Source organism: Odontesthes bonariensis, chromosome 21, assembly GCF_027942865.1.
Source record: "Odontesthes bonariensis isolate fOdoBon6 chromosome 21, fOdoBon6.hap1, whole genome shotgun sequence".
In the NCBI taxonomy this organism is placed as follows: domain Eukaryota; kingdom Metazoa; phylum Chordata; class Actinopteri; order Atheriniformes; family Atherinopsidae; genus Odontesthes; species Odontesthes bonariensis.
The window spans coordinates 9,470,600-9,497,121 of record NC_134526.1 but is presented as its reverse complement, the minus strand read 5'-3'; the positions used below and the strand labels follow the sequence as shown (position 1 = coordinate 9,497,121).

The 26,522-nt window shown below is 42.5% G+C and overlaps 3 protein-coding genes across 4 annotated transcripts in view; 2 read left to right on the top strand and 1 right to left on the bottom strand.

The window, feature by feature from the left end:
* vat1 (vesicle amine transport 1) overlaps positions 1 to 15,222 on the top strand; it is a 28,103-nt gene extending 12,881 nt beyond the window's left edge. The window contains exons 3-6 of the mRNA XM_075454858.1: positions 3,838 to 4,008; positions 5,179 to 5,268; positions 6,384 to 6,625; positions 10,586 to 15,222. Coding sequence (XP_075310973.1) covers positions 3,838 to 4,008; positions 5,179 to 5,268; positions 6,384 to 6,625; positions 10,586 to 10,882 — 800 coding nt within the window. The 3' untranslated portion in view covers positions 10,883 to 15,222. The remainder of the gene's footprint in view (positions 1 to 3,837; positions 4,009 to 5,178; positions 5,269 to 6,383; positions 6,626 to 10,585) is intronic.
* A 711-nt stretch (positions 15,223 to 15,933) lies between these two features.
* LOC142372072 (uncharacterized) lies at positions 15,934 to 21,833 on the bottom strand. 2 transcript variants are annotated; one of them, XM_075454856.1, is made up of 6 exons: positions 21,748 to 21,833; positions 20,662 to 20,845; positions 20,195 to 20,298; positions 17,434 to 20,100; positions 16,617 to 16,825; positions 15,934 to 16,513 (listed from the first exon to the last, which is right to left on the bottom strand). In XM_075454856.1, exons 2-6 carry the CDS (start codon positions 20,843 to 20,845, stop codon positions 16,444 to 16,446), a joined length of 3,234 nt encoding a protein of 1,077 aa, XP_075310971.1. In that variant the 5' UTR covers positions 21,748 to 21,833; the 3' UTR covers positions 15,934 to 16,443. The 2 variants fall into 2 exon arrangements, with proteins under 2 accessions (XP_075310971.1, XP_075310972.1); XM_075454857.1 differs by having other exon boundaries at positions 20,662 to 20,848; positions 21,748 to 21,818.
* Positions 21,834 to 22,748: 915 nt separating this feature from the next.
* Positions 22,749 to 25,966, top strand: phb (prohibitin). The gene is made up of 7 exons (XM_075453345.1): positions 22,749 to 22,818; positions 23,364 to 23,457; positions 23,978 to 24,139; positions 24,431 to 24,573; positions 24,657 to 24,773; positions 24,865 to 24,960; positions 25,056 to 25,966. The coding sequence occupies exons 2-7, from the start codon at positions 23,373 to 23,375 to the stop codon at positions 25,266 to 25,268; spliced, it is 816 nt and encodes a 271-aa protein (XP_075309460.1). The 5' UTR covers positions 22,749 to 22,818; positions 23,364 to 23,372; the 3' UTR covers positions 25,269 to 25,966.
* The last annotated feature ends 556 nt before the right edge of the window (positions 25,967 to 26,522 follow it).

The window sequence follows — 26,522 nt, the reverse complement described above, 5'->3', positions numbered from 1 at the left end:
CGTGAACCCTTTGTCAGGACACCTGCTTTTGCATATGGATCTGTGTTGTGTGCACTAGCTTCTGTTTCTAGTTTAAGACGGGAAATAGTTTTTTCCGTGTGTGTTTATCTATGTAGATACATATCATGTAATCAGTATTTGGTGGTTTTATTTGTGTTTAGCACTGTGAGATCTCTTATTCAGGAAATCACATGGGCTTCCTTCACGCATGAGCAAATTTACTCTCCCAGCAACTAAAAATTGCCTTCTTTTTAAAATTCACCACATTAAACTACACTTCAAAACCACAGTGTGTATGCACACACACACGCACGCACACACACACACACACCTCAACAGTACAAGCAGCCAACCACAGCTCCTCTCGTTGTTACAGGACTCATATCTTTGTTTCAGAAGTGGCAACAAAATTGTGTGCTGTTGATGTTGTAACTTTGCTTTGGTGACTCTGGGTAAAAAGAAACGCTTGGTTCCATGTTTGTATTTCCCTCTGTCAGCCAACACCACAGGATATTCTGTAATGATGGGTTAGGAAAGTTACGAGTCCTTGAGGAAATGTGAAAATATTTCAAAGAAATCCCAGGAAAGAAAATACAACACAGAGCTCGGACACCAGGGACCAGTCATCCTCTGGTGTTGACAGTTACCATATGGCCACCATCCATCCCCTAACTAACACCTGAGATCGTAGCCTGGCTCATGCAGTCACTGTGATGTGAGATTGTGTTTATTGATACGATGAAGACAGATAAAGTTGTCATGATAGATGTTTTAATACATCCATTCCTGATGTCCCCACCCACCCCTGCCGTTTAACTCTGGGCGTGGAGCAATAATAGTAGCCTCACTGTCAGTCTGGATTCCTCTGTGTTTTTGGGAGAAAATTCCTCTTCGCTTCTAACAGCCATGTTATGCAAGTGCAATTTGTGCCAAAATTCGAGAATGTAAGGATTTCAGGGAAAGACAAAACCCTACTGTGTATCTTGTGTCTCTGAAGAGAGAGTGAAACTGAGCAGATGGGAGGATGTCTTATTGACATGTCCTTATTTCCATGTGTAAACAATTCAATTGAATCTTGAGAACAAATGCAATTAGCAGCAAGAATTTGCTTAAGCTGCTCTTTCTTCACAAAGTATTTATGTCAAACTCTCCCAAGAGATGTGGTTCAGGTCCGAAAAAAGTAGAAAAACTGGAGAAAATATAAATTGGGAAACCAAGGAAGCCCAGGAACTAAGGGTTAATGAAAGATTAATATTTTAATCTTTTGCGTGTTTGTGCAGATTAGCAGATACCAGCAGCAAATTGAACTGCTCGAGTCTACAGCTCTCTCTCCTTTGTGATCTATGTACGTATGGATGTGTGTGATCTGAGGTGGGGTGCAGAAAGGGGCTCTTGGCAGAGCTCAAGGGTCTTGTGATGGGAGATCAGGAGTTTGTTCTCATGGAATTCAGAAACAGGTACCCTCTTGCATTTGACTGAAAACACATTTTTACCCTCTCATAACATATCTGATTATATAATGACTTCATTGTTCTGTATTTGCCAAATAAAGATTTACGGTTTGGAGAGGAATTTTTTTTAGACTTAATTTAGTACGAGTAAAAATAATAAGTCAATTCCGCTGTTGTTTTCACAACACTTTCTTCATGATGACGCAACAGAGGGGAAATCAGTGTTTATGACAGCAGCGTTAGTTAAATATTAATATGCAAGTGCATGCTTGTGTAAATGTGGGATTAATGGATGCATCATTGTGTTGGACACTTTTTAACACCTGTGTGTGAGGGTTGCTACTATGTGACAGAGCCATTTAGTTAAACAGCCTTTAAACCACCCACTCAGACAATGCATATTTAACATTTCTCACCTCTTTTCTGTCTTCTCCTCTACATCACATGGGCTGTTCCGCAGGTATTTGTGTACCAAAAGCAAACATTTTTGTTTGCAGAGTTTGCATGTGTAAAAAGATACGGGATTAAAGAGATGAGTGTGTTTAAAGAGAATCAGCCCTGTTTGTTTGATATAATTTCACCGGGGAAGGGGGGACCATATGCTCACCTGCAGCTTCCTATCAAATGCCTGGTGGCCTCTAAGAGGAAGATGAGATCCAGTATATGTCAAACATAAACTGATGACAAACTTGCAATTGTTACCAAAGGAAGAACAGTCAATGAAACAAAATGGCTCCCGTTGCTTAGTCATTGCTGGCAATTTGGCTGAGGTTACCTTGGCAACACAAACTTGGTTTCTCACTGAGAACAAAGAGAGATGGTTGCTGTTATAACACAGCCACGACAGCGTTCACATCCAACAGCAACAGCCTTGATTTTGATTTCTCATCAGTTCTACTCTCAGTGTCAGCAGGGGTGATTATAGTAATGCAGACTGGCTGGTTTGTCTCACATGGGCTTAAGCTGACAGATAAACACCTCAAAACAGAAAACATTCTGAAGGGGTTTAATCCACAAAATACACAATTTTATGTATATAGAAATATAAATGATAAAAATATCCTTTTTTTTATTATTTTTTTTATTTTATTGTTTTAATGCTGAGTGATTCTTGCATGGAGATAATTATTTCTGGCTTGTGTCAGTACTATTTTTCTGTTTTAGTGTGATAGTCCAGCCACAGAGAAAAGCTGCCAGTTTGCAGTTGAGGACATTGTGCTGTTAGACAGGTTCAGTGGCTCAGAAAAAATGTAATGTTTAAACGAAGGGACAAGATGTTCACCAGTGTCATCTGATGCACTACATTCTCCCTTTGCAACTGGCACAGAGATGATATTATACACATAGAATGCATCGAGATCCAATGGGTTTAAAGTCTGTTGCAAGACATGAAGCTCAAGCGCACTTCTTTACAGCACATAAAGATAGAAAAATATTGACTGAAATTGATTCCACAGATCAGAAATGCCCTGTATGGTCACTTGCATAATTCTAATGAAATGAACCTTCTGTCTGTTTGATTATTAATTGTTGTGCATTCTGAATAGGTTAAGACATGTAAGCAAGTAAATCATTATTTTACTTTAAACCTCTCTAATAGGCCAGCTATGCCATTAAAAACAAATGTTATTGAAAAATCACCTGTTGCTTTCTGTTTCCTTATTCTCATGCATCAGATAACATGTACTCTTTACTTGGTCAGGCATGAATGACCTTTATGGATGCCTTTCAGCTTCAGCCCTCAAGTCAGTCTGCATTTCAAACAAGCCACTGCTGATCAGTAACCTATTACTTCTTGCACTGGCTCCCTCAGCAAACACTGGCTTAGGCTTTTGCCACAACTATGTACATCTAAATTGAACAAAAACCCAGATATTCAGAACTTCTACTTTGTATTTTAAGTCATGTATTTAGACACTGTATTTAGATGATTTGTTTTGTCATTTTTCTTCGGAGACATTTTAGCTGCATTTGTGTTTTTTGTGGAATTTAGGTTGTCTTTGCAAAGGAAACCAAAAAAATGGATTGTGTTATTGGGTGACAATGGCTACTTTCTCCAGAGCTGGTTGTGTGTCTGTGCGTGTGTGGGACTCTGTTTCCCCTGGCCAGCTGGGGTAATGTGATTGTGTTTAATACGCTCCTGACATACCCCTGAGCAAAACACATCCACCGTTTCATTGACTTACTTGTTTTGGACAATAAATAATGCAAATCACATTTACCTGCCATTGAAAATATGTGTCTTAATGGGAATTTCAGTTGAATTCCATTTGGTGTGAGTCGCCTGGGACTATATTCGGTTCGGCATAAATCCTCGTTGATAGCTTGTTTACATTTGAAGTCATACCCTTACATTTTCCACGTATTAACCCTTCTCTTCATTCAGGTGGTGTGGGCATTGCTGCAACTCAGCTGTGCAAGACCGTGAAGGATGTGACTGTGTTTGGCACTGCATCAGCCAGCAAACATGAGACCATCAGCCAGGGTGGAGTGACGCACACCATCGACTATCGCACCAAGGACTATGTGGAAGAAGTCCGCAAGATCAGTCCAAAAGGTCAGATAATAAGCCATCTGCCATGACGAAGTGATTCAAATTTGGATTTAGTGTCAACAACGTGTCACTGTAAATACTATCAAATAATTTCTACAGCCATGAGTAAAGTGAGGGTTTGTAGCGCTGTGCTTATTGTTCAGTGAGTGTCTCATAAGACTCATTGTTCAGATCAATATGTATGGCTGCAGCATTTGTTGATGTGTTGAATAAACTGCAGACAAACAGATGATACATTTTCATTATTTCTTCGCCAAGCTGGCTGCAACATGCACCAAACTGACAACTGTTGCTACCAAACAAAGCTACCTCTCGAAACAGTGAGTCTTACTGCCAAAAATAATGTAGCCCTAGAGATTTGTGTATAAGGGCTCTCTGCTAAAAAGTGCGCTAAAATGCTGCTTTTCAGCTAAATTAAACAATGTCCAGTTCCTGTTTATCCTTTTCACTCACTGCTGTGTTCCTAGGACAAATTTATTATGCCGGAGGCTCATTTCATAGTCCCCTCTTCAACCCGTCTCTGTCCTTTGTAGCATAGGGTGAGACAGGCAAACATTACAGAGATGGATACGTCGAAAGCGAGAAGTGACACTTTAGACAGAATGTATCTAATTAGAAGCCAGGATCAATGTGCAGCCCTGCTCACTACCTATCCTTCTATCTCTGGCTCTCTGTCAATTCATCTGTGCCATGGTGAAGGCAGAATCCTGCTGTGAGCCTCCTACAATCAATAGAACCAGGGTTCAACAGAGCAAGGAGGGGCAAACAATTTAAGGAGCCCCCTCTGGCACAAAGGCACATTATTAAGCCTGAGCCTACATGGCTGGACATTAATATCCCACAAAGAAACCTTCTTGGTTAGCTTGCTGTGCTTAACCATCTGTTCAAATGTTGTTTTGTTATTCTGGAATGACAGAGACCTTTTATCTCTCTTGTTTTATGAGTCACAAGAGTAAAAACATATAAAACGAGAAGGATCTTGTACTACCTTCGTCCTGTCCTCCTTTATTGGCTCCCCTTCATGTAAATATGGCAGCTTGGCTACACTCGCTGCTCCTAGTGAACTCTGGCATCCAAAGGGGGCCACTGAGGACACTTGGCAGACTGAATACACACACACAAATACTCTGAATACACAATAGTGATAACTGCCTCCCCTTCTTTCTGCTTCAGGGCTGGACATAATACTGGACCCTCTTGGAGGATCAGACACCCATAAGGCCTACAACCTGCTGAAGCCGATGGGCAAACTTATTACTTATGGTAAGTAAAAAGCAATTGTCACTGAGAGAACAGTGATAGTTTTCAGAATTCTTACTGTTTTTACTGATATAAGACACCCACCCATACAAGATGCCCTGTCTGGAAAACTTCCTGCTCTATTATAATCAAGACCACTCGTACAAGCCAAAACAAATTAATTATCTCCTAATAACTTGCACGAGCAAATTTCTTTTTGAACTCTCTAACAGACCTGCAGCCATTATCAGCTTTTAAATACCAGAAAAGAAACGCTGAAGCCCACAAACTCGTTGGCAGTGCTACACAAATTGGTGGGACACCCAATCTTTGGGCAGAAATTCCTTCTTGGAACACATTAGCTACATATTGAAATTATCAGAAAGAAAGTTTAGCTACACCGAGATCTACAGAAAGCTGTAGATGCATACAATAGACTCTGTAAAAATTTTGGGCTTCACTCTTGCCGCAGTGTAAAACTGGTGTGCAGAGTGGCCTCTCTGTGGAGGCCCATCTCCTCCGTGGGAAGCCCTTTTACGCTCTCTCTGTTACAATACCGATCTGGATACATGCAGTGGGCAGGGTCGGCATCCATGGAGAACAGGGCCTTGCCTTTGCGTGTTACTCAGAAACCTACTACCCAGCATGGTGCCCTCCACCCTCACCCATTCACCCTCTCTGGTCCCTCTGTGCCGGCTGCTTCTCTTCCAGCTTATCAGAAGTAGGCATGGTGGAACAATGGGCGTTCTATCCACAAAAAACCTGGAATGTGTCTGAATGTTGCAGGCTGGGTCCCTCTGTTCTCTCAGAGCTCGCTTTGTGTCCCCTGTTTCCCCTGAGAGAGACTGACATCGAGATAAGAGGCAGCTATGTGAACACATAAGGGGGGGAATTGGAAGGGGATGTGGTGACAGACAGTTGATGTGCGAAATAGGTTTTTAGGGTGAAGGGACAGAGTGAGAGTGTGAGAACACAGGAGGACAGAGGTGGGATAAAGAACCAGAGGTTCTTCACAGAATTTAATATAGATATATCACCTTTTCATTCAGCTTGTAAATTGTCTTAAAATGAACTAGAGACACACGATGTCAAGTAAAGAAGATTTAGGGTCCCTGTCTTTCGACCCTCTTTCCTCTCAGGTGCGGCAAACATGCTGGCGGGCCAGAGGAAGAACCTGCTTGCCGTGGCCAAGAACTGGTACCATCAGTTCTCCATCCACACACTCAGCCTGATCCAGGGGAACAAGTCGGTGTGTGGCTTTCACCTAGGTTACCTGGACGGGGAGATGGAGCTCATCACCCAGGCTATGGACACCGTTCTGGATCTGTACAAACAGGGCAAAATCAAACCCCGCATCGATTCCACTTGGCATCTTGAGCAGGTTTGTGTCTGTCTGCTCTCCCATTTACACCTGGAATTACGGATTGGGCTGGACAAAAAGATTAATAAGTATAGTTGACACTGGCATCTTATAGTTAACGGAGCATTACTGCGCCAACCAAAGTAAAACCAACATATTTTAAAAGAAATTAAATAAAATGTTTTGAAATTACATATAAAATGTTTTTCAATGGGCATACTGTATTTAATTATTCTGTTTATGTATTTACTTTTGTAGGGTAAAGTAATCAAGGCAGAACTTGGTTTAAAAATAAAAGAGGGTGGACTTAATTTAAGGCTGACACGCAAGCGCTGGCAAGTCACCATGGCAACTGCAGAAGTGGCAGTTATTGACACCAGTTAATGATTTAGTTTGGGCCTTATTGGTTGTTTACGCTCAGGCACAGAATTATCTTACATTTCACATAAGGGGCATTAGAAAGAGCCAAACAAACATTTTGTTTATTCCTTTTCAGACAGTTTCAGTTGTAGCAAATGACCAAAAAAAAGAATGTGACAATTAAAGTTAGCCAATGAAATACTTTTTTAGCAAAAAAAATTTTAACTTTAGTAAAGCTAATGTAAAATGTTGGGCAGATTGATTCGGGTGATGTAGCACACTAATTAGAGCAGACTGAACTAGCTGGAACTTAACGTAAAAAATGGGTAAACAGTCACTGTTTGACTAAGGGGGATGTACATGTTTTAATGCTCTTCATGGCTGAATCAATACTCCAAAGCAATTTTGTTGGTCTGTATTTGAATTTCACATCCATTTTACTCTAGCTTATTAATGTGACCAAATCCATTACTGTGCACATCAGTTTGAATGACAAGATGATCCACCGTGACTTAGGTGCTTCTACACCTGAATTACATGCATTTTTCCATGAAACAAGCGCTTACAACTCAGTCACCCAGAGAGCATATGAATACCAGGTGGGTTTGTGTCTGTGTTTGTCTTGTGGTGGGTTTTTTCCGCAGCTGGGCGTGGCCCCGAGATTCGCATAAAACAAGCAACTTCACAAGAAGCTCTGTGTCTCTTGTAGCAGGCCGACAGACTCAGATTGTTGCTGACAAAATTAACACTGCCAATAAAGAAAGAGTGTGAAAAACACATAGAGAAAGGGAGCGTCAGAGGCTGATATCTTCTGTTGTCAAAGTCAGAGCTGGTCAGTATTTTGGCTGTGTGATTGTGGCCGGAGAGAAACACCCGCTGTCTTTCTCCGCCATCTGACGCTCTTTCTCTGCCTCTCCATCTGTCTGCTCTTTATATTAGATTCTTTTTCTCCGTCTTTAGGTTATTGAGTCACTCTCTGTCTCTCTCTATCTAGCTTTATTCTCTCTTTCTCCCTCCTCACAGTGTATCTTTCTTGCTCTTTCTCTCTTGTTGCTATGGTGACATCGTTTAGTCAGCATGTGCGTCTGTCTCAGGGAGGGGCCCTGATGTATGAGAAAGACATGGAAGGAGTGTGGAGATGCAGAGGAGAGATGAAGGTGTATGTCAGTCTGTCTTTGGAGCAGTTCATGGTGTAAAGTTCTGGGTTGATGTCCGCAAGCGTAGAGGCTGCTGCTTGTGGTAGCGTCAAAGACAAAAAGCTCCTGGGGACTTGTGGATCGATTATTATGACCTGAGAACAAATGCCACACCCTGACCCCATTCGTCAAAACCATCCCCCCCCCCAGTCAGTCTTTGCTGTTGCTCGACAAATCAATAAACCTGAGCAAAATTTTGAAATTAGCATGACTGTTTCCTCGTGCAGATTCATTTTCTACATCTGCACCAACACTCACGATGATAATGGTCATGTCAGGAGCCACAAATAGCGCAATCTTGTCCAAGATGCCTGGGAGCCAGGAAGGATGTCAGATCTTAGAGGGTGGAGGGTGGAGGGTGGAGGGTGGAGGGTGGAGGGTGGATGTGGGTGGAGTTGATAAAAGAGGCAGAGACGCTCTCACTTTGACTTTCATTCACACTGAAGATGATTCTTATAATTCCTCGACTCACCCCTCCCTCCCTCCCTCCCTTCCAGTGCCTGTTCTTCATCTGAGGGATACCAGTTGCTCCCTCCGCCTCCTCCTCTCCACTCTCCCTCCACTTCGAACTCCTACACCCCCCTCTTTCCCATGTGTCTGAGTCGTCAGAGCCACGTTTCAGCCAGGCTTTACGTTGCTAGGAGATGGCCCTGTTGCCGTGGCATTGGTCGTTAGGTGGTCTGCCTGCCTCACACAAATAGGGGGATTTGAAGAAAGCAGGAGGGGGATGTGATGGAGACTGGAACAGACAGTGGACAGAGCTCAGTGGTCAAGAGGAGGGCGGGGTAGGTCTTGGCTGGAATCCTCCAGTCTTCATTATGATGGAGAGGCAGTTGGTTGATCCATTACTGTGTAGGGGTTTGGGGGTTGTCATTAAAGGAGAGTCTGTAAATTATTTGCCTGGAATTTGGAGAGAAATCTTTGAGTTTGGACAGAGATATTCAGGGATAAACATCACTTCAGTTTTTAACATTCTTACGCAGTAAGTGCCGTGCCTGTTGTGGAGGCTCACTTGATAAGAGTTTACCTTTGAAAGCATAGGGTTACATGTTTCTGCATTCACATTGCTGCCTATGGTAGCCTTAAAGCAGTGTGTCACTGATTATTGAGAAAACTTCATTCTTAAATGTAGTCAGCAATCTGGATTATACAACTCTTTTCCTCATCCCTAACCTTTTGTGGCTGGTTATAACATGAACCAGGATTTTTGCAGTGCACGTCTTAAAATTTCAATTTATTATTTGCACTGAACAAGGACCCTCAATTTCTTCCTCTTTTTTGGAGAGGGTTTGCTACCACAACATGAGAGGTGATTAAAATGTCAACATGAATCCACCTTTAAAAAAACAAAAAAGACTTGATATTATTTAATGGCAAGTTTATTGGTTGATTCATTTGTTGTGGTTTTCTTCAGTGTATCAGTGAAAAAAGGGCAAATGGTGTTACACTTCTGAAATCTTATTGATAAGCCTGTCCAGTAAAAGCCTGAATAGAATTATAATTGCTGATTTAAAGAGGTCATATTTTGTTTTTTGGGGAGCTTTTAGCTTTCTGTGAGTGTAACAGATCCGTAGTGTCCAAAGTTCACACTAATGAGAGTAACATCCTCCTCACAGAAAACACTGCTGCTGAATGGCTTAAAATGCCTAATTCATGGACAGTCATTTGCTTCCTACAATAATCTATCACAATGTCACAATAATATCACAATGAAACCCATTCGTGAGATGCCTTCCAAGAGGCTACTGTGGGGCACCCTGAGCTGTGAAAGAGCAGGTTTTTCAGCAGAAGGTGACCACATGTACTGCAACAACAGAAGTATGAGACAAATATACTTTTGTTTTTTTAGCATTAAAGACTTTCAAAATGAAATTATGAATCTGTAAATGACTATGAAATCCATCATCCATTAGATTCAAAAGCAAGTGTTTCCCTCCATCATTCAGTTTCCAGGAAATCTGCAACTGCATCTGAGTTATTATCTGCCCTAACTCAAAGTGCACACTTTCTTTTAGAGGCGTTTTCTTCCAAGTGGCTTGCACTTTTGGCAGCGTTTGGATGTGAAATAAAATTATGGAAAATAAAAGCACGATTTCTGCTTCATCTGTTGGCTTTGTGTGTTTTCCTTTCATTTGTTTTGTCATCTTTTCACCACTTTTTGCTTGCTGTGCACTGCTATAATAATTTCATTTCCCCTGAAAGATTATTGAAGTCTCATATATGTAAACATAATTTCTCATATACTGCATATTAAAGTGATATTTGAAGACAATCCTTGAAGATTTGTTTCTACGCTGCTGAATTTAAAGGGAAGATTAGGGGTTTTGACAGTAAAAAAATTAAAAAAAAAAAAACAGATATCGTTGTGGAATTGTTTCTTCACATTTTTGCTCTTTTATCCCATCTTTCTTTGTTCCTCCTCCAGGTTGGCGACGCCATGAGAAAGATGCAGGAGAGGAACAACATCGGCAAAGTGATCCTCACCACAGAGCCAATGCCCGAGGAAGAAAAGAAGGAGGAGGCCAAGAAGGAGGAGAAGAAAGAGGACAAGAAGAAGGAGGAGAAGAAGAAAGATGACAAGAAGAAGGACGATGGAAAGAAGGAGGAGAAGAAAGATGACAAGAAGAAAGAGGAGCCTAAGAAGGAAGAGAAGAAGGAAGAGAAGAAGGAGGAGAAGAAGGAGGAGGAAAAGAAGGAAGAGGCAAAGAAGGAGGAGAAGTGAGAGGGAGGGAAGGATGGATAGTCAAGCAGACCAGCAGGGAGTTTGTGTCCTGGGAGCAGGAGGTGTAATGGAGATAAGCATGGGGGTGGGGTGTGAATAAAGATTGGAAGGAGTTGGGATAGATTAGAAAACGATCGCAACATTTCAGTCTTTCACCTCCCCTCTGCTTCACTTCGAATCCACAGTGATTTCCCAGGCCTGGCTCCGCCTGCCTCCCATTCCTCTCCTGTTTCATGCATTTGTCTAAACAAAATTCCAGTTCTACAACCCCTTAGAAGCTCCAATCCTATCTTCCACCCTTTCTTCCTTATAGTATTAAACAATTTTTGCCATTGGGAATCATAGACACAAGAAAGCCATGGAGTATGGTGGGTATGGTCCAGGCTTGGGGCAAATTACTGTTTCCTTGACAACCTTAATCCCCGCTCACCCTCCGGCTCCAGCCTCGACCCTTGTGCCCCTCCGCGCCACAACTCCCACTGTGCTAAATTTTTCTGCTCTGACTTCCACCTGCCACCTGCACTTCCCCCCCTCACTGTGCTGAGTCTCTCCCCTCACCCCTTACACACACCTCCCACACCATCACCACCGCCCCAACACACCTACGAGCCGGACCCATAGACAGGCAGAAACACAGGCAGAGAAACCAAGAACCACACCCACCCACACGGCGCTTTCTCTGTGTCCAGCGTTTAGTTATGTCACTAAGGATGAGTCAGAGATGCCTCTGATAGGCTAAAGCACCTCACCTCCCCAGGAGACATTCTCAACGTGATTTTTGATCACGATGTTTGAGTACATTGAAAATGGTGTTAATGCTATTGGCCATAACCTTGGTTATTTGGTCGATATCATTTCTGTGTTCTCACCAAATTTCTGTGAAGTCCATACAGTAAGCACTTGCCTGAATATGAATTTCCTTCATAATGAGCCTTTCTGTGCCATGTTGAATAGGGAGGCAGAAATCATCCCTCAGCTTCCTTCTCCTTAGTTACAGATTTTCTAGCTGACCAACTGTTGGCAAGAAGTGCACAGTGCCAATTAAGAGAGAATTTGTTTCTGTTCAAACAAGCAACAAATACACACATAAACACTCACACACACTGGATGTGATGAAAGAGGCACTGTTATAACGAGACAGTGAAGCGCCTGAAGTGACCAAGTTAAGAAGGTGAATACAAGTTCTTTTTCCTCATCCTCCTCGAGGCATTCCATGGAATTCTGCTGCTTTCACAGCAACCACTCGCCTGTCGATCAGCATGGCCTGAGAGGAGAATTCAGCTGGAGCTGGTGTCCATACTTTGCTTCCCCACTCCACTCTTCTCTCTCTCTCTCTCCTTCCTTTTTCTGTTTCCCTCTCTGTGGTCGGCATAGCAACAGGCGTCAGGCTCGTCAGAGATGGCACTGTGGTCTGTTTCTCTGACTCCCTCTCGCTGCGTCTCTCTTTTCTGCTCTAACAACTCTGTATTTGCCTACTGTCGACCAGTATTTCAACAGGTGGAGAATGTATTAAGAATCTCTGTTTAAAAGAAGGAGGGGGTGCAATTCTTGAGGTTGTTAGTGTTGGTCGAGAAAACTGTTATTTCCAACTAGTATGAAATTTTGAATTTTAACGTTGACAATGTGGGCAATTAGCAGTATGCTGGCTAACATAGTGCACCGCTCCCCCTAATGGAGATTATGGATTCTGTCTCATTTCTGAGTGGGTTTTAATTTTATTAATCAACTTTAAATATCAGACGTACCTGCCTGCCTCACTGCCTGTCTCTTGAGTCCGGCCTCACTGTTGAGACTCAGACGGTGACTAGTGACTTTGTAAAAAAAAAAAAAAAAAAATGTTTCCAAAAAAAAAGGAAAAAAATGAAAGAAAAAGTTGTTGTGTAAGCATGAGTGGCCTCCCTCATGTGCTGTGTGTGGTGTGCCATTGTGTGTGAAGACGTGTGTCCTCAGGTCGTTTGTCAGGTTTTAAAAGCACCCACCTTACCGGCCCCTGCCACATTTCCAACTTACACTACTTTGCTACAGTACCGTGTAGCTCCAGTCCGACCCACCTTTCCCGCCCTATTTCTCCCTCCTGTCTGATAAGAGGCCTGTATTATGAGGACAGTTGGTATTAGTATTTTGCACTCTGCTCGCTGATCTTAATGCACTTGCAAGCATGGCAGTTGCACTCCAGTCCTAAGCAGGCTTCGCTCCATGTTTGCAGCCTGTTTCCCATCATCCAGTCCCAGTGTATCTGCTGAAGCGGCACAGTTGGCACACACACACGCTCATGTAAAGATCCCCTCATTTTCAGCTTGCCAGTCCCTGCTCGGGCCAACTTCTCCTGGGTGGCAGCTAAAATCAAAGCATTCATCCAGCCTTGCCTGTGGGAAGTAAAATGTGGAGCAGGGTGATCTGGTCTGGAGTGCGACCGCCACGCTGGTGTGGGGAGTGATTGTGTCCTGTCAGCCTCTGGTTAGTGTTCCGTTCTAATCTGCTGGGCTCCCTTTGTGAACCTGTGGACGGTGCTTTTGTTCCGAGTGCCATGTGAGAAACAAATGCTTCAGTAAAAGTAAAAAAAAAAAAGACAAATGTTTTACTTACTATGTTATTTTTGATTGACCTTTATATTTTCATTTGTTTGTTTTGTTTTGTTATTCAAGGGTTTAAAGTTCAAAGCTCATACAGTACTCTTAATGTGGGGACCTGCCAACCTGCACTCCTTTTAAATGTGATAAAGTTTTTCTGTTGGTTCAAACCATGTGTGCCAAATTGTATGTATATTCCTCTGTCAATGCTTTGAATATTAACAGTGCATAAAAATATATAAAGAAAATTCTGCTTTTGGATGCTTTTCCATTAACCTTGAAGAGGAAAGAAAATGCAAATGAGTTGTGACAGTGTGTCAGTTTTGTATCTCAAATGCTCATGGGTGCTGACAGTTTATTCTTGCAGTTTACAAAATTGTTGTGGTTTTTGATTTTGGTTTTGTTGCAGTCTTGCTCAAGCATAGACCTGCACTGTGCCTCTCCCCTTGTCCACAGCTTACCTCGATCCGAGGCCCGTCCTTTGTATTTCTATGATTTCCACTGTGTTTTACCAGCTCCCAAGCCAACCACAGCTGGTTAAACCCCCCTGTGTTTACAGCTATAATATCACAGTGAATAGGAACGTGCAATTAAGACTCAAAACTCCAACAAAAAAGTAAATAGATTGACTGAAGTCTGCAATTTTCCTCGGCTTGGTATTGGTATTCCTGTGCATATTTCTTTCAGTATGTTTGCAAATGGTCCGTGTAACAAGTGAGGCAACAGATGTTCTCACACAGATGTGCAGGGAGGCCAGTACTGTAACACAGCTGAACAAAACCCCAGCTTATTGGCTGAACATAGTTCAGCCCTGGCCTACCCCAGACACAACATTTCCGCTTTACAGATGGTCTCAGTTCACTCATGGATTGTGAGTTGTTCCTTTTCCCTGTGCTACATCTGCAGAGCCTCTTGGCCTGTGCGGCAGTCTAACGGCCAGCCAAAAATCCTCTCCATATCAGCCCCTTTCCCTCTGCATACACATTCATAGAAAACAAACCACTTTCACATCTGGAATTTGAGATTGCATGCATTCATCTGCATGTGGAAAACAGATTAGAAGCTCTTTTTTTTTTTAACATTTTCCCCTTGGTTCTTTTGAGCTAATGCCTTTGAGATGAACTCAATCAGAGGGGCGGGTGCTAAGCATCTGGGGTTGGGGCTTAAGTGGATATGTTGGTTAAACTGAAGCTCACCCCTTCCTACTTTGGCTTTCTGTCAGAGTTTTTCCACCATGGTGAAGCTGAATTGTATGTCATCTTGAAATGATTTCCCAGTCATTCCAGACATTTATGCAGGCGCAATTTAGAGATGCATAAGGGAAGAATAGTGTTAGAAAGCACAGATAAGCAAATTGGTCATTTTCTTTGCAAGTTTTGATTTGATAGTACTCATTGTGTACTCATAGTTTTAGGTCAGAAAAACACAATGAGTGTTGTATTTCCAATAACCTGCATCTGTGTCTCGCTCATGTCCCTCACAAGCATGCACTGTTAAGCTTTGGGGTGATTTTTTTTTTTTGTTCCTTTTCTCTCTTTCTTTTTTTTTGAACATATGGTTTCTCAGGTCATTCCAAACAGCAGTTTTCCACACTAAGAAAATGTTTAATTTTTAAAGTTTAAAACGCACACACACACACCCACAGACATCATGGTTCCACTGAGTTCACAGCACAAACCGAATTTTCCTTCAAACCATCCGTGTTTGATGTGTAGGGAGAGTCTGTTGGAGGTTTATTTTCCAATTCAGAGTCGCACATCCACACTGAGGGCCCAAACAACCACATCTGCCTGCAGATGTTGTTTCCTTAGCAGTCATTTTTACTGGACAGCTGTGCCTCTGTAGAAGTATTGCAGATATTTAGAGGTACAATCTGCTTGGGCTCGTCATGTACAGTTCTAGAATGCATGTTTAGTCCACCAGAAAATAAAGCACGAGTGTGTGTGTGTGTGTGTGTGTGTATAGCTCACCGTTAGTTTCATGTATTGGTGTGTCATGTGGGAGGAGAGTGCCGTTCCACTGCTCCCTGTGTCACCTGAGTTCCTGTTCTCACCTTCAGCATGGGCTGCACTGCCACGGCCAGCTGGTACACCCATCAGACATCTTAACCTATCTCTGGGAATGCTTCAGAAACTCGCTTCGCATCCATCCCCGCTACACGCCTGCTGTTAGAGTTCTGTCACACTGGGAATTTTCTACAAAGCATACCCAACAGGTTGATTTCTAGATCTCCTTCGCTCTGTCCGTCCATACATTGACTTTTTTTTTTTTTTTTTTTCTTAGCTGGTTGCAAACACACTTCTCCTCTCAACTGTTTTTTAAACCCTTTGAATTGATGCTGCTTCTGTGCTTGACTCTGGGTTTACTGCGTGACGCCATGTTGTCCACATGGCCTTTAGAGCTTGTAACGCTTCAGTGTGTAATGTTACCATATGCCTTACATGTTTTCCAGGACTAATAAAAAAAGCATAACAAAAAAAGCCAGGAAATGCGCTCTTTTATTTATGTGCCCAAGAGTAAAGACAGACTTTTGGAATTTAATTTACAAATAAAAGCCAGTTCTTCTTAAACTGGACCATACAAAATATCTGTCCATACAGTAAGGTGCACATTACGCAGTATACATTTTTATTTGAAGAATTGAAAATAGACTACATTGTGAAAAAATGCAGAAAATGATGAGGAGTCAGTAATACACATGTGGAGAATCAATCACCTTTCTTACAAAAGGAACAGTAAGGCAGGTTAAAAGAATTGTAAAAATCCACAGTATCAATGCAATGCAATGACATAACTATCATCTGAAAGATTTCAGTTACTGTGTGGACACATAAGACATGATAGACTTTCTACAACACTAGAAAAGAAGCTGGTATTAATCAAAAGATAAATGCAGTGCAAATGGCATGAAACAAAAATATACAAAATATGCATAAACTGACATAAGAATACCTTCTTTGCAATGTATTTTTGGTGAGGCCTGGCTGATGGCTACTCAATGCCATGATTGCTCAAGACTTCCGATAAGCGCGTCAGATAAGTGGAGTCTGGATAGCCTTTCCTGAAAGAAATGAAAAGACAATCGTTCAGCTCAGATCTGTGGACTAATATTTGTGACCTTTAGTTCTGCAGCCCAGATGGACATTCGGCCTGGGTTCACTCACTCTGCTTTGCCTCCCTGTAAGCTGGTCTTGTGTGGGATGCAGTCCCAGGTGACTCTGGCCTCTGTGTCTGTGCCTGTCACTGTGAAGGTGAGTCCCTGCCTGAAGGCTTTCCCCAGTCTGGGCAGCAGCTTCTTTGCCTTCTCGCATTCGGGGAGGTAGGCCTCAAATACCCCTCCTTTAAACGGTTTTCCAGGAGATGGGTGACCCTCCTAATTAGAAAAAGCAAATTCAAAATGAAAGATTATATTTCATAAACTCACCTTCATATAGCTTTATATCAAACCTCTGTACAATGTGAGGTGCAACTGCAACTAATTTGTATTTTGACAATAAACAAGTTTATATGGTCTAATGTTTGCAGATCTCATTGGAGGCATGAGTGCAAGCAAAACTGGGACTCAGCTTCTTGCATAACTAAAATCTTCTGCACACCACAATAAATTATCAGTTTCCAGTCCAACATGTATCACTATCGTTTGCTAAATCGATCTTGACATCTCGTAGGAGTTATCTACAACTCAAGTATAAATGACATGTGTATCTTACTAATGAACAGTCCACGCATAGAGATTTAATTTCCCTTTACATAAAAGCTACATATTCAAGGTCTGGCACGGAGTGATACTACTTTCTGTGAAGTGGCAGAGCAATTAAAACAATAGACTAACACCCAACAGATGCTACTTTAGCAGCCTTTTTTGTCTCATCGACACTCTTCTGAGGTAAAAGCTTAAAAGTCACCATGGTAGAAAGTGAAAGGCTGTATCAGATATAACTACATCTGTCCCTGAGAGTAAGTTTTAAGTAAGCCACTCACCCCTTGGATACCATCAGGGATGCGGTAAGTGATCTTGATAACACAGTCCTTGTTGTGACCTGGTAAACTGATGCTCAGTCGAGATTTCTTGATGTCGCCCTGGATGCCTCGCTGCATCGGCTCCGTCTCGTGACAAACTTTGCATTTGGCATGTACTGTTTCCAGGCACTTAGGGCACATGGTTGCCCCGCACTTTGTCCTCATCAATGCTGTCCCATTTTCCCCACACACACAGATGCTCACCCAGCCTCCCTGACCTGACCTGGATTCCCCTGGAGTGTTCTGCCCTGTAGTGTCTGTCTGGGGAGCACATGTGGTTCTCTCTTTCTCTATACCATTCACAGGACTCGTACTTGTATTATTTCTGTTTACGCACTGATTGCCCCCCTTGTGTCCATCCACCTCCACTGTACTTGCAATCTTCACTTTCTCCTTCATGACATAGTCCTTCCTCACAGACGACTGGCTAATAGGTCCGTTAACACCCTCCTTCTCACAAAAGTCACTTGTGTAGGTGGTTTTCCACTCCGGGCTCGTCGCACTTTTGCCTGTTTGAGTCCCGAGCACCACGTTTGAATTACTGTTAAAATCCAGGCAAGTGCTTTCAACCATATTCATTTGTGAAGAAGTGGGCGAGTTCCTTAAAAAAGAAGAGGGGCTGGAGAGGTGTTGCTGCTCAGCGTCTCCTGAAAACACCTCCCGCAGTGTAGCAACAACCTGAGAGCACAACTGTTGTGGCCCAAGAAGATATAAGCTCTTCTTGTAGATTTGAACCGTAACTTTCTTGAAGCGGCTCTTCATCTCAGAGCAACAGGCCTGTAAGGTTTCATCTTTTTCGTCAGTAACACCCAGCTCTGACAGGCGCAGCTCCTGCACAGAGAAGTCTAAGCCTACTGAGTCAACCAGCTTCTGTAAACTTTGCTGGCATGACCTCACTCGAGATGAGTCTGCCCCTGTTATAGTTACGATCAGATCCTTACTACCTTCTGTGTAGCTGTCTTTCATCAGGACATCAGATGTTAGGTCTTCCACTCGGGTGCAGTAGGCTTCGTTTATGTACGACCACATCACCCGGGAAACTGAGATCTCTGCATGATGGACTTCCTGCCCGTTCCTTCCCATCTGATCACTGAAGCTAGAGGACCTCACCCTGGTTCTAACTGTGGACTGGCTGGAATCATCTTGGTTTTTCTGACCCACAACTTGAGCCTTCTGCTGAGGTGTTCCTGAGAAACTACTGGCTCGCCTCAAGGTGGATCCAGACCCAGCAGGTGGAAGCGCAGAGCTCCCTGACAAACTGGAATGAGGAGATGCTGAAGTTTTGGGTCGAGTATCCATCATATCTGTATTGGAAGAGGTCTTACTCTGCATGAGGGTGAATGGAGGCAACGAATATCCAGTTTTAAACAATATGTCCCCTCCTGTGTTTTGGGGTATTGCTCTGGAGACTGCTTCAGCAGAAGTCCCCGCTTTTTCTGCCAGCACATCATGCCCTCGCATTGGCCCGAGTCGCGTTTGCTGACTGGGCGATGAGTTTGCTCGAAAGGTGAAGTCAGTTGGTCGACTGCCTAATGCAGGCAGGCCTGAATCTTTAAACCGAGCAGCTAGTTTATACCTTCGACCTCCTCCAGCTCTCATTTCGTCCTCCTCTGACCCCACCATCTGATCTGTCCTTTCAGGATCTACGGATCCTACAGTGGAATGCATCGGGTGTGGGACTCTTTGCTCATCAGCATAGGTCAATGATGACCCAAAATCATACACATCTTCCTTTTTATGTCTCACTTCATCAAGGTCCAGGAGAAGCGAGGTCTTGGCCTCGGACACGTCACTGCTGCACCCAATAATGTAAATATTTTTCTCATCTTCGTTCAGAAGAAGCTTGGGAAATCTGACACTTAAGTTTTGCAGTGCCCTTTGCAGTCCTCCTCTGGGGGACAGAATAGCCTTTGCGAGCTGGGCTCGACGGATCTTGCTCTCATTCTCCTGGTAAAGCCGACTTATCGCCTTTCTTGCTAGCTTCAAGCGCTCCTGCTCTCTGCCGTCATCCATCACTGCTGTTTCTGCGCCATGGAAAAACAAAGTGGTCAAGCCCTGATTTGTCTCATCTATCACCTCGACACCATACTGACTGAGGATATGCTGATATTCCTTGCCGCAGTGTTTTCGCAGATAGTGGAACATGTCTGCATCCACAATTAGAGAGGAGTCCTCTACGGATGTGGCAGGGGGATGCAGAGCTGCGCTGTCTGTGTGTCTGCTATCCTCCCAGCCATGAACACCAGGAGTAAGATCTCTTTCTGAACTTGAAATGTACTCATCGGATAGAATGCTAATGGGATTTTTTTCTCTTTGCTGGTTAGGTTTTTTACTCTGATCTTCACACCCTGGAGTACAAGGCTTCTGTGATGGCTGAGCAGACTGGGAACTACTTGGGTCAACTCGATCTGAGTGACTGTTGTTTGCTGACTCTGGACCTGCTGGGTGACCAAGCAGTTGAGCCAAGGCAGCCTGCACTTTGGAGTAGGAGCCGTGCAATGTGCAGGATCCCTTGTTAGCAGTGTAGTTCATCTGGACGTCACGGTGGCTCTTATGAAGGCTCGTCAATGCGTTGACTCCGCCAGGAAGCTGGCTATAGTTAACAGTTGCTGTTAAATTTAAGATGATCTAAGATGACAGCAAAAAACAGCCAAAACTCAGGAATTTTTTCTATACAATTCAACATGTGTTGCCACATTTTGCAAAATTGTAGCTAACATACCTGATCTGGATCCAAACTTTCACAATGCTCCACTGCAGTGAGTTTATACTTCTTCCCATCCACGTCAAGAACGTGCCAGCTGCGTCGAACTACTCTCTGTGCCACTGTGTAAGAGAGGTCATTGGAGGGAAATCAATCAGAGTCTGTAAAGCATCCTGACTAAGCGTTTCTGCCATTGGCCGCTCCACTGACTTGCATGCCAGCATTCCAGCTCAGTATAAATCACCGGTGACTGCAGACATAGTGCAACATCTTACTAATACTATGTAAATAAATGCAACTACAATTTGTGGTCTAAAGGATGAAAGTTAGGAGGCATTTTCTGCAATATTGTTAGACCTGGTGATATTACAGACAGTATAATCGTATAGTAAAGAGTATTTTTTTTAAAGAGTGCGTTTAAGAGAGGAATCCCACTCCCCTACACCTCAAATTTAGAGATGTGAACACAGCTTGACTCCGCTGACCTGTGCTGTCCTCGAAGGTGATGAGGGCTGAGGCGGGCGTTGCCTTGATGAGGATAACAGAATCTATTTCCCCTCCTCCATTCTTGGCTCGGAGGAAGTGGATGGATAACTTGTCCCTCAGCCTGTCATCCTCAATGTCTGTGGGAAGACCACTCACCCTCACAGTCCTACCAGGCTCTGCCATCTGCTGGAGGAAACACAATCAGTGGTTTCAGGGAGAAACTGAGAGTGAGTGCGAGACAGAGACACAAAAATGGCATGATTCTGCAGAGAAGCAGAGTGTTAAAAGCAGCACAATGGTGACGATATTAAGCTAAAAGACAGAATCTTTGTATGAAACTATTAACATACGGGGAAAGTCATGCAAGGACCCCACCCTTACAAATGAGAAGAAAGACATATTTGATCATCTAACACCCTCTATTGGGGGTTACTATGACACTACACACACATATTAAAAAATATCCGTCATCTTGATCAAGATTTTTCTGTCCAGAAATTTTTAGGAAGCAAGTATGACTGGTTATTTAAAACAACAACAGGCCAGGACAACTGTGGGTTGTTTGTTTTGTTTTAATTGACATTTTGTTACCTTAATGGCACATCCACTGCGATATCTGCTGTACTGTTAAATAAATTACACTTCTTTGGTGTTTATCGATATGACTGAGAACAATAGTTACAGTCACAGATTAAGTGAACCGTCCCATACTTCCCCGTTTTCCTGATACGTACTGATCATTAACTCGTTTGCAGCTCTTTGGTGACAAACCAGCTATACTGGAAGCGAAACTTACTAAACCTGTTGCTGCATTCATATCCTTCAGATATTTGAATAATCTCAAACAACAAGGTTATTTTAGAAACATCTCCTGAATTATAGTGCCAAAATGCAAAGGATGAGAGTGTTTACAGCTCCCAAAGTAGAACTGGTAGGCGATCGGAAAAGCCACATTGCAGAGTCGAGCTTCAAGGAAGTAAATAAATCAGACACGTACAACTGAATCTGGTTATCACACAGCCGTCGAGGTTACTTTAGGCGTAGCCCTGCATCTTGAATCTCTTTCGGATTAGATAAATACTGACCTTAGAGATGATTCATGCTGGTTTCTCTTGGTAAATTTCAAGGATCGTCACGCTTTACACACCGTGGGGGGAAAGTGAAACTAAGTATGTAATTTGTTGTTTCCGCGCCAGGGGGCGACAACGTGTTTATGTCTCAGACATGTGCAGGTGTTCTGGCAGGTTTCAAACCCATGACCGCGCATTTAATCCTGCATTTAATCATGAGTTTACAGTCAGACTGATCAGTTATCTTATTCCGTCATGGAGGCGAAATACGATTATACGAATATGAGCCAAGTGTATGCCTAACCATATCGGTGCTATCAGCGTTATAGCCTCCTGAGGAGAACATTTGACCAATTTAATAAGTACATTTGTGTGCATGACAGTACTGTTCAGCCACGGATTATGAAACAGCAGGCCCCTGGCTACAAATCAATTTTAGTTATGCAAGAAGCTGAGTCCCAGTTTTGGACAAGTTTCTTGTTTCTTGTTTGTTTTAAGATCAGATTTTTAATGTCACATCGTTTAGTGGTCAGAACTGAGAATATTGCGGTAACTTTTCGTATATTTTGCCTAGTCACCCCGTTTATTTGCATCCACATTTTGTTGACACGTGTCTCATTCTAGATGTAATGTGTCCCCCATTGCTTATTTGGTCTCTTGTCCTAAACGAGTATTCTTTGTGGCGTTTTTCTTCATTTTTCCATCAGATTTGGGTTATTTTGTGTGTCGAGTTAGTTTATTTTGTGTCCTCGTGGCTCTTTGATTTGCAACGAAGTTTTGTGTACTTTAGCCTACTTGTTAATGGGGATAAAACCAGTGTCATCTGTCATTTGTGTGATGTGCCATACTTATTTAACATACTTATTTAATCCGCCAGAAATTCACAGGCATGAACCGTAGTTGGCGGTAAAGCGTTGTTACAGTGAATGTCAAAAAGTGTTAAACAAATCGTAGAAGAAGAGCTCTGTGTTTTCATCCAATCAAAAGCTACATTGCGATATCCAGTGCGCAGGCGCAGTGAAGCAAGGTATTTCATGTGTTCAACGTCGTGTCTGGTGGAGGTCACAGACATCCGAGCAACCTGAGGTGAGTTATGACATATAGTATGTCCGGAACAAAGAAATTACTTAACTGTTTAGCCAAATGTTTGTATAGAAACTATGACAGAACAATATTGCGATGTTATTATGTGTTACCTTTCAGTAATGTGGCACACAAGAGTTGAGTAACATGAACGGGAGCAGGCACTATGCATGAAAGCTAACATGCGTACCTCCACACAGTATACCGCCGGGATTTGGTTGACACTGGCTTTATTTATATATTTTATCTAGTGGTTTAACTCTAGATAAAACTCTAAGCTGCAGAGCTCAGATTAGTCAGCTTGGCTTGCTGTTTGTCTCAGTTGCAGCTGGCCGATAAGCTAATGCTAGCCATTAAGCTAAATTGGCTACTCCCCTCAGCCTTGGCATCACTCAAGGCCAAAGCTAACTGTTCCTGAAGAGAAGGGATTTAACTTGGCTTTCTAATGACTCCGTCAAAGATTTAGGTTGTTTACACTGCATGGCGTAGGAGTAAAGTAAGTGTTGTGTTTTAAAGGTTATAAACGTTTTACATTTCATTACCTGCAGGTTACTGTCATGGCCAAGTTATTTGAGTCCATTGGAAAGTTGGGGCTCGCCCTTGCCATCGGTGGAGGTGTTGTGAACTCTGCCCTCTTTAATGGTGAGTATTGGACAGTTGCACAAGACGTAAATGATGCAGTCTTGTCGTGTGACTGGGATTATTTAGGGGTTTTTCCATTGGCTTCTTATTTAGATAATATAACAGCATATGTAAGTGTTAGTAGTAATAAATTAATGATAGTAAACAGACACAAAATCGCTGAGCCTGAATAAACATTCATGCAACTTTGCAGGATACTTATTTTAAATATAAACAAATGTTGTTTTTTTTTTTAAATACTTTTGTTTTTATTTCAAAGAAGATATCTGCTCTTGTTTTTTTATTTACTATCCTAATATTCAGTTGCCTTGGGTAGATGCACTGATACCATTTATTTCAAATAGATAATTATTAGCCTAATTAATTATTTGATAAATCAGTCTATCACCACTACACACTTTGTGTTAACCCTCATCATACTTGAGCTAAAGTATAATAAGGTTTGTAATGAGAGCAACATCTTTTTTTCTTAAGTTGTGTACACTGTATATTAGATGTGTGACTATCCTCCTTTCTGCAGTTGATGCAGGGCACCGGGCTGTAATATTCGACAGGTTCCGAGGTGTTCAGGATGCCGTTGTCGGTGAAGGGACCCACTTCCTCATTCCCTGGGTCCAGAAGCCCATTATCTTTGATTGTCGCTCCCGTCCACGTAATGTGCCCGTTATTACAGGCAGCAAAGGTACATAAATAATGCATTTTTCTCTGCTTTTGCTCATGCATGTTCTGTCTTTTAAAAATCAATAGGATGGGCTCAGTTGGCTCCATGACTTTGATTGTTCCTTTTTAGTTTTTCTCATATACCAATAAAGTTTATAATCCAAATGTCATTATTCTGCATGTAGTTACAATATTTATGTAAACAATGCAAACTGTAAAGATAAAATTGCTAATGTACACGTGTAAATGATTCCTTTCACTGGTGGGCAAATTATGCACAATACAAGTAACTTTTGAACCTTTTTTCCTGCAGATCTGCAGAACGTTAACATCACACTGCGTATCCTCTTCCGTCCGGTGTCGAATCAGCTGCCACGCATCTTCACCAGTATTGGTGAGGACTATGATGAGAGGGTGCTACCATCCATCACCACAGAGGTCTTAAAGGCTGTAGTGGTAAGTATCACGCCAACAGTAAAAGTATTACGTTTTCCTCTTTTGAATAATGAAGTGACTCACTGCATGTCTCCTTCTCACAGGCTAGGTTTGATGCTGGTGAGCTCATCACTCAGAGAGAGCTCGTGTCTCGGCAGGTCAGTGAGGACCTCACAGAAAGAGCCAACACCTTTGGTCTCATCCTGGATGATGTTTCACTGGTATGAAGCTGTTTGAGTTTTCCAACACACCATTGTTATCCTATTGGTTGTGTCTTACTTTGGACAAAAAAAAGTGTTGGTGTTCTTTTAGACGCACTTGACCTTCGGCAAGGAATTCACAGAGGCCGTTGAGATGAAACAGGTGGCCCAGCAGGAGGCTGAGAGGGCCCGTTTTGTTGTGGAAAAGGTATTCCTTTTAACTTGCATGTCCTCCCTGTGCTACTGGTGCATTTAAAACTTAAAGTGGAAACATAACAGTGATATTTCCGTTCATTCTTTTAGGCAGAGCAACAGAAGCAGGCTGCCATCATCTCAGCAGAGGGAGATTCTCAGGCTGCCTTGCTCATTGCTAACTCTCTGATGGATGCTGGTGATGGTTTGGTAGAGCTACGTAAGCTGGAAGCAGCAGAAGACATCGCCTTCCAGCTGTCCCGCTCCCGCAATGTCACTTACCTGCCCTCCGGACAGGGCACGTTGTTCCAGCTGCCCCAGTGATAGCATCCCATTCCAAGCCTGTCCCACTCCGCTGTAACTTGGGCAACGGAGAGGGATGGTTGGAAGAGTCAATTGAGGGTTCTCATCTCTTCAAGCATTCCTCCCACTCTTTCTCTAACCACCACTGGACTGGGCACTGCTGATAGCAGTATGGTGGGAGATGGAGTGAGAGGTTTGTAATGGATAGATTTATGAAGTTCACCCTTGTGTATGGAAGTGAAGGGGTAAAAATGCTCCATTTATGGAAACCTATATATGTAATACTTTGAGAAGCATCGCCAATGCAGTCAATTCTCATACAAGCTTGTTTTAGAATGGGAGCACATCATGTGTCAAAAGTAATGGTCATTTACATCAAGGGAAGTGGTGTATGGTTCCTCTAAAATATGTTCAATTGGAAATTAATACATGCTGTGGTTCTGTTATCGTTGTCCTGGAAAGTTAAAGCGACTTATGCAACTTTACAAATCTGAAATGAAAGGCTTTTCGATCCACTCTTCATGATTATTCTTCACTAATAATATTGCCACCCTGTATCAATTGGAATGTGCCTATCTGACGGTAGACGATGATACTTTACATTTTTTTTACAGCTTTTGCTTTCTTTATAGTTTTTGCTGTCTTTGGACAGTGTGTAAGCCCCATGATTCACAAATGGCTCGACTTAACAATAAAATTGTCTTTCTACCTCCCAGTGATCAGTTGTCAGTCAACAACCTCGATGTGAATGTATGTGATACTGAGCTTAATGCTGTCACGACAGGAGGGTTCCTCGTAAATGCAACATCCAAAAGGAGCACATGATGCTGCTAAGTATCAGATGTAGTTGTTTTGATGAGACTTCCAAATGTTTTTTTTTTGTGTATAATTTTAAAGTAAATGACTGCATCTCGTGAAAGTGTCTCACATCAATGCATATTCAAACCATGTATCCCATGCAGCGTCTGGAGAAGCTTCACAGAAAATTCTACAGATCCAGATTATCAATCAATTACCTGCCCTCACACACCTGCCCTTCCAAGAACTAAGATGTATTGATTTAAAGAGACTAGTCACAAATATGTTTATATATTTTACTCTTTTGTGGGTATTATTTCATCTAAAATGATTTTTTTTCTGTTGCATTTAAGCAATTTTCCATCTCACTTTACTCATTTCCTGTATTTGTGATTTGGGTTAATGTCTGTTGCGTGTCCCCTTTTCTTATTTTTGCATGGTATGATGAATATGGATCTGTTTAAAATGTTATTGGTT